The sequence below is a fragment of the Arachis ipaensis genome, chromosome B06, assembly GCF_000816755.2.
Source record: "Arachis ipaensis cultivar K30076 chromosome B06, Araip1.1, whole genome shotgun sequence".
Lineage (NCBI taxonomy): Eukaryota > Viridiplantae > Streptophyta > Magnoliopsida > Fabales > Fabaceae > Arachis > Arachis ipaensis.
This window is the reverse complement of record NC_029790.2, coordinates 5,154,331-5,162,428: the sequence shown is the minus strand read 5'-3', so window position 1 is coordinate 5,162,428 and position 8,098 is coordinate 5,154,331. Positions and strand designations below refer to the sequence as shown.

At 32.9% G+C, this 8,098-nt stretch overlaps 2 protein-coding genes and 1 long non-coding RNA gene across 4 annotated transcripts in view; 1 reads left to right on the top strand and 2 right to left on the bottom strand.

The window, feature by feature from the left end:
- Positions 1-1,547, top strand: part of LOC107647926 (cytokinin dehydrogenase 1) — a 3,596-nt gene extending 2,049 nt beyond the window's left edge. The window contains exons 2-4 of one of the 2 annotated variants that reach the window (XM_021103799.1): positions 133-515; positions 700-962; positions 1,136-1,547. In XM_021103799.1, coding sequence (XP_020959458.1) covers positions 133-515; positions 700-962; positions 1,136-1,460 — 971 coding nt within the window. In that variant the 3' untranslated portion in view covers positions 1,461-1,547. Of the gene's footprint in view, positions 1-126; positions 516-699; positions 963-1,135 lie in introns of both variants that reach the window. The other variant, XM_016351976.2, reaches the window with a different exon arrangement.
- LOC107645511 lies at positions 3,539-5,333 on the bottom strand (the record flags this gene model as incomplete). Its single annotated transcript, XM_021105397.1, has 2 exons — positions 3,539-4,162; positions 5,099-5,333. Coding segments are annotated over 2 exons (642 nt in total), but the record flags the coding sequence as incomplete, so codon positions are not given.
- LOC110263113 lies at positions 5,375-5,927 on the bottom strand. The gene is made up of 2 exons (XR_002348176.1): positions 5,795-5,927; positions 5,375-5,472 (listed from the first exon to the last, which is right to left on the bottom strand). It is a non-coding gene; the product is annotated as an uncharacterized LOC110263113 (long non-coding RNA).

The following is an 8,098-nucleotide window of genomic DNA, read 5'->3' as shown; positions in this document are numbered from 1 at the left end:
ATTTACTATCATTATTTTTTGTGTATTAGTTTTTTTTTTTTTTTATATATATATTGCTTTTGACTTATATTATGAGAGAAATGTAGAAAAAGTGTGAAATGATTTGAACTAACTTGAATTTGCAAGGGAAAGGAGAGGTGGTTACATGCTCAGAGACAAGAAACACAGAGCTTTATTACAGTGTTCTTGGAGGGCTTGGCCAATTTGGAATCATCACTAGGGCAAGGATTTCTCTTGAAGCAGCACCTAAGACGGTGAAATGGATTAGGATGCTGTACTCAGAGTTTTCAATGTTTGCAAGGGACCAAGAGTATTTGATATCTCTTGAGAACACATTTGATTATATTGAAGGATTTGTGATCATAAATAGAACTGGTATCCTTAATAATTGGAGATCTTCTTTCAACCCCAGAGACCCACTTCAGGCCAGCCAATTCATTTCAGATGGAAGAACCTTCTATTGTCTTGAGGTGGCAAAATATTTCAACCCAGATGAAACTCAATTCATGAACCAGGTACATTATGTATATTATTATTACAATATATCTCGAATTTATTTATTATTAATTGTTTTAAAATATGAATTTAATTTTAATGCACTGTAAATGAAAAATAGTTTTGTACGTGGATCCAATTACGTACCGCCACATCAGCAAATAAACATATGGATGTCATAAGTGATGTGTGAATTTCATGCAGATAGTTGAGAATTTGTTGTCAGAGCTGAGTTACATTCCATGGACACTCTTCCAATCAGAAGTTTCTTACGTGCAATTCCTAGATAGAGTGCATGTTTCTGAGAAACAGTTAAGATCAAAGGGATTATGGGAAGTTCCACACCCTTGGCTAAACCTTCTAATTCCAAGGACTCACATTCATCACTTTGCTCAAGAGGTCTTTGGCAATATCCTCAAAGACACAAGCAATGGCCCCATACTCATCTACCCTGTCAACCAAACAAGGTACCAAACGGTGTCTTTTATTTGGTGTCTAATTTTTGTCTAACTTATTTTTTACAGTAACTTTTAAATATTTAATTTTTTTTAAACTTTTATACTTTTATAGTAATATTATGTACAAGCAGAACAATTAGGACTTTCAATAGTTGCACTTTGTAATGTCATGTTTGGTGCAGGTGGAACAGGAAAACATCTTTGGTAACGCCAGAGGAGGATATATTTTACCTAGTGGCATTTTTATCTTCAGCAATGCCATTAGCAAGAGGCTCAGAGAGCTTAGAACACATCCTAACACAAAACAAAAGGATCCTAGAATTTTGCACAAATGCCAAGCTTGGAGTGAAGCAGTATCTCCCACATTACACCACACAGGAAGAGTGGAAAGCACACTTTGGGTCAAAATGGGAAGCATTTGTGCAAAGAAAAACAGCATATGACCCACTAGCACTGCTTGCCCCTGGCCAGAGAATCTTTCAAAAGGCATTGTCTACCTCTTGTTAGTCCCCTTTTTTTTCTTTTTTTAGTGAGTAATTTGTGAGGTTGTAAACTATTGATAATGATAATTAATCATATATGTTTTTTTATTTATTCCTTGCTTCCAATAATTGTCAGCTTTGGCCTTTGCATTTTCTCTTCAAAAGGGTAGGTTTTTGCTTTTGTAGGTCATGATTAGAATGTAGGAAACGGTATAAGGAAAAGATACCAACAAGGCAACAATGAGTACTGAGTTAGTGGCGCTGGTTTTTCTTTTCTTTTCTTTTTTCCCTTCCCTTTTTTCTTCATGTAGTTAAAAAGATTATAAAATTTTCATCCTAGAACAAAAATAATCAAGGACAGCAATGATTATGTGTACATAAAGAGGTGTATGTTAAATATGGTGTTCGTTTATGTTCCAATTCTGGTTTACTGATATATAAACCTCGCTTAAATTGAATTTAGTCATTTACACACACTTCATTTAATTAGAGATGAGAAATATGTAAATTGACATTATATAAGCAGACACATCATCAAGTCATCATTTATAAAAATTGCCTAAATCACTTACTTCCTATTTATTTTAGTGATTTTCTATTTATTTTAGAATACTACAATTAGTTAGCTAGCATATTAGTTGCCAAAAAAGAAATACATAATAAATGTAGGGAGGTTATTTGTGAATTTAGATCCTCTAAATTTAAGATTTTTACTTAGATTTCTCATTATTAAATATTTTCTTTCTCATGTTTTATCTTAATCCCACCTATAAAATAAATGGTGATAGATCATATTTTACCTTCTAAAATAAAATTTATAATTTAAAGGATCAAAATATGTTATTTGTAAACTATTTTCACTGACCTAGGACAAAATTCAGTTGTCATTTAAAGTTTTGTTTCGCCTCATTTTATTTCAATCCACGTTGCACATAAAAGTTAATAAAATATCTTCCTAGTCTCCTCTCATCATCGGTTAAATAAACAGAAATATATGCATACCGACACTACAAAAGATTTACATATTTATGGTAATGAAGAAGATAAAATATATTTTTTATCTTAAAAATTTGTAATATTTTTAAAACGGTAATGTTAGGAAAACAAAAGACAAATAAGACAAATTATAGCTATTTTTAACTAATTTTCTTTGGTTACTAAATATTTTCGTAAAAATACTCCTAACGTTTTATTTCTCTCGATTTCAAAAAAGTCTATATTCGCCCCTTTTTTTTAATAAAATTGAGAAATCCCCATTTTTTTTTTTGAAAAATTTTGAACCAATGAGACAAATGCTTTTTCTGTTCCAAAGGAGGTTGCAGACAAAAACAGGATTAGAAAATTCGTATTATACAGAAGAAAATACAAAAAAAAGTAAAGAGGAGGACAAAAGAACAAAAAAAAGAATAAGAGGAAAAAAGACGTATAGCAGTAGAAGAGGCCTAGGATAGTTTTATAGTTGCTCAAGTAATAAGAAGCTCGTTATTAATAATTCAATCGATTCTTAGAAAATATATTGTATTACCTTCGTTGATAATAATTAAAAATATTGTTCGTATGCTTTTATTTCAATTTCCTGAATGGTCAGAAGATTTTAGGGATTGGAATAGAAAAATGTATATTAAATGCAAGATTTTAGGGATTGGAATAGAGAAATGTATATTAAATGCACCTATAATGGTGTTTATTTGTCCCTAACGTCTTCAATTTAAGTCAAAATTACCCAAATATTAATTTCATCTAAAATGTTAGATACAAAATTAAAAATATCCAACAGTAGTTTTGACACAAATAAAAACATTAAGAACAAAATTGAATGAATAAAAAATGTTAGAGACATGAAGAACACTTTACCCGATATAAACTATTGAAAAAATTTTAAATGTACCAGAAACACCAGTGTTCCAGTTATTTTAACCGTTGATTTCAATTAATATATATTATATATATTTTTTATAATTTAGATCAACGATTAAAATAACTGGAACACCGATGTTCCCGATACACTTGAAACTCTTCCTAAACTATTATCTATGTTTCCTAGACTTTCCTTTTCAAACAATAATAGCTCTCCCTTTCCACGTTTACTTTCCTTTACTTTCCTTCTTTCAAACAGGTGAAGGATTGATACTTATTTCCAAATTTAACTTTGACCACAGCAGCGAGAATCCAGGGAACAAGTTCTTATATTCATCCCAGAAAACAAAAAGAACAGAATCTAACATCATACTTCACAAGGACTAGCCAAAAACTGTCCAACATTAAGACACAAAGAAAGGCAACAGCAAAAACTTGAGGACATAGCTGTCATAATAATTATTTACTCCCCTTTTGTAGCTCCGGTCCAGCCAAGGCCTGGTCGGCTTACTTCACCCTGTGGTTCTGGTTCTTCATAATCTCTTGCATCACGGATTGAAGCTTCAAAATCAGTTGAATCAATTGCAACAGGAAGAAAGCTGCTGATATCATCCCGAGCACCGAATCCTCCTGCCCGGATAACATCATCGGTAGTTATGGATGCCTCCATGTTAACATCCCCAGATACATCAGTTTCTTCAAGAGACGTACCCTTTTGATGATTCTCTTCACCTTCGCTACCAGCTATCTTGGTCTGTGCCTGGGCACCATCACTCGAAGCTCTTGTAGAACTTTTTAAGTCTTTGTTAGTAATCTCAGAACCACTTGTCTTAGCTAATATATCCTCCCCAGCAGTGCTCTGATTATTATCTGCTAAACTTGAAACAAAGTCGATTTAGCAAGGGATCATGTGACATGACCAGTACAAACACTGAAAGTAAAACATGTGGTACTGTCATGTAAACTAAAAATTTAAATCCACATTACCTCTGAAACTAGTTGTTTGAACTTCAAACAAATGGATCATGCAGCTCAATTACAAAGATAGCACCTAAACCCTATATATATGGTCCCAATTACAAACTTTGGTTCCCTAAAGTCTTGTATAAAGAAAAAAGTTAAATGTTTTTGAACTTCGCCTTCTACTAGCAACTTAATGTGATACTATGGTATTTAGTCAGAAATTTAGAATATAGTGATCCAATTGAAAATCAGGACCTACAGATTAATTAACCAAACACTACACTACCTAGAAAGCAAAGGCTACTTGTCCATATCAAGCAACCCAGACTATGATTTCCAAAGTTCAAAAGGCCCAAACAATGATTAATTTTGATATGTTTGCGAGTAAATCCCCATAATAGTCCCTGAGATTCACGCAAATACGCGATTACCTTCTAAATTTCACCATTGTAGTCCCCTAGATACAGCTCTGGGCACCATAGGTCCCTAGACATCTTTTCAGTGACGAGTCAGCTATTGCTGCACTGACCTGGCATCACTTTGCCACGCTGGTGGTGCCAAAATGTTGTCGTTTTGGTTTGGAGCCCAGATTTGGAGAAAACGACGCCATTTGGATTATCACTCCACTCGTCTTCTCCACTTCCAAAATCCCTCTCCTTCTTCTTCTTCTCTTCATCAATGGTGCTGTTGTAGGGTTCCGTGGATGGGGTCAAAAGTTGAGACAAGAAAACATCCGACTTAGGATTGAGTCGGTCGTTCGTCTCCTCCATTGCAAGCAAGAGGAGATAGGGTTTTATTTCCCAAAACCAAAAGATCACAAAAAATAAAATTCGGAATCGGAACCTGATTTTCCCAGTGGAGTCCGCCAAAGTACAACACGGATTACTACACCAGATCCTACCCCGTGCCTCGAAGACGCAGGCCTCAATTTTCCGCCTGAAATCGGCTGCCGCGATTTTCTCCGATGACGATGACGAGAAAGGATGCGAAGCCAAACACAATGAGGTGAAGGTCCCCGGCAGTAGAGGTGGCGACGAAGTGGAGGAGGTTGTGGATGAAATTGTGGTTGGAGAAGGAACTAAATTGGGGGAAGGTGAAGAAGAACCCTGGTTTTTTTTATGAATTGCAAGGTTGCAAGGTTTGGGAATTGAAGAACCTGGTTTTCAGTTTAGTCATCACCGGAACGAACCTAGCCACTATGGTGTCCGAAGCTCAATCTGGAAGACCATTATAGTGAAATTAGAATCTCGCGGACCACATTGGAAATCTCAGGACTATCATGGGGATTAACTCTATGTTTGCACATCAATGTCATACTTCACTCACTGAACAGAGTTGACAATAACTCTCCTTCATTTGCAATGAACAAATTTTTATGGCTTCACTAAAATCAACTAGCCATTGTTCATAATTCTATCAAAACTCGACTGAATGAAATAATTCAATTCACGTTCCCGAATCCCCTATCAACTTAACATGGTGCACAGATGCTTTAAGTGAGCTTCAGATGAATGGAAATAATTGATGAATAACACTCACCATGCATAATTTTATCTGATTTGCAATCCATTATTGATTAAAACTTGCATCTCCACATTGAGCTCCTGTTTAGGTCCATTCACCGTATCGGTAGTGCTGAATCCACCACAAGAAGTTCTGAAAACCCTAATCTGCAAGAAATAATAGATTGAAACTATATCAGACACAGGAAAAGATAAGTTATTCCACTATAACTCTTCTAAAGAACTCATTTGCCATGTTAGTCGGCTACGCTATACAGATCCAAATTGAACCATATATCCATGTAAAACTAGAACTCTAGAAATTGAAGAACGTCGAAACGAGTAAAAGGTGATGAATTAGTAATCTGCTATTCAATCAAAATAGAACCTGGAAGTGGATGCGGAAGCTGATTCTGAACGTTTCGTCGTGTTACTGTGTAAGACTGCAAGGTTGTAGAGTCTGCGTTTAGAGAACGCTTGGGCCTTGGGCTTGGGCCTTGGACTTGAGAGAGGGGAGTTCGGCTTCAATCATTGCTAGCGTTACATCTGTATTCTTCCTCTGCAACGTGGCAACCACTGTTTCGGTGTTTTCCAAAGTCTCACATTTATCCATTTTTCTTATGATTAATAGTCAAATTAGTCCCTAAGTTGCGTTTGTTTAGAGAGATAGGACACTAAGACAAGGACAGAGACATAAAATCGTATTTGACAGAGAAGATATGGATAGAGACAATATGTCCAGAGACACTGAATTAGTGTATTTTGTGTCCAAAACACTAACAAGAGACACAACTTATTTTTTATTTTTTCTTTTATTATTGTTGTTAATTTTTTATAATTATATTTTTTATTATTATATTTTTCATCTCAAATTTTTTGAATAAAAAAATGAGAATAAATTGGATTTTCATAATTTGTTCTAGTTTATCACCAAACAGAATACAATAACACAAAATTTTGTGTCTCTGTCCATCAGTGTCTTATCATGTCCTGTTCTCAATGTCTTGTCATGTCCTGTTCTCAATGTTTTATCTTGTTCTGTTCTAAAAAATAAACGCAGTTTTAAAAGACAAGACATTTTTCAAATTCATACATTGAAAGATTTTTTTCAATCAAATTGGTCCTTCAAAGATTGCGAATTAATCATATTTGTCCTTCATTCACTCCATTAACAATTTTCTTCAAGAATTGATGTTGTAAAACGTTAATTGATAACATATATAATACTTGATATGTCTAATTGGATATTGACTAAATCTGTTTACGAAAATTTGTTAATTTAGTCATTTTTTCCAATTACAAAAATCTTATTCCTGATATGACCTAGTGACTAAATTGATAGATTTTCGTAAACATATTTAGTCAACGTCTAATTAAACATGTTATGTGTCATGTATGGTATCAGTTAACATTTCATATCATCAATGATTGACGAAAATTGTGAGTAGAATAATTGAATGACAGATATGATTAATTCGTAATCTTTGAATGACCAATTTAATTGAAAAAATCTTTCAGAAACGAATTTAAAAAATGTCTTATCTTTCAGTGACTAATTTGATTATTAATCCATTTTTCTTATAATATTTAAAAGTTATTGTTCGAACTTCTTTTAAAACTAACATTAGTATATAATTAATATCAGCAGTTAAATCTTCTTTTGCCTGATGTCTTAGGTATTAAGATATTAATTAAAGTAAATTGTTAGATTGTATTTATTTTTGAAAATAAGATAAAATAAATATTGAGAATAAAATATGATTACATTTAATTTATGTATGAATTGAGACTGAGACACAAGAATATAGACATTGTAAATATAGATATAATGAGACATAAAATTGTTACTTTGTTTGATAATTATACACTAGACAGAATAATAAATTGTAATTGTCAATGTTATTCCTGTAAAAAAAAAAAACATCACTGAAAAATATGAGATAATGAACAAAGTGAGAATTAAAGAAAAAAATGATAAAATTAAAAATTTGTGTATTATAAGTTGTGTTTTAGTGTATCAGGCTAAAGGAGAGACATAAAAGACACGTATTTTATGGTGCTTTTGTGTGTTACAGTGTCCATTAAAAATTTGTGTCTAATAAACTAAATAACAGATACGTACCAATGTGTCCATTAAATGATGTACATGTCCATTTAAAATTTGTGTCTAATAAACCAAATAATAGACACGTACCATTGTGTCCATCAAGTGATGTACATGTCCAGCAAAATAAACACTGCATAAAGGAAAGAGATATAAAATTTTATGTTATTGTATTTTATTTGATGATAAATTAGAACAAATTATGAAAATCAAATTTTTTTTTCATTCAAAAAAATT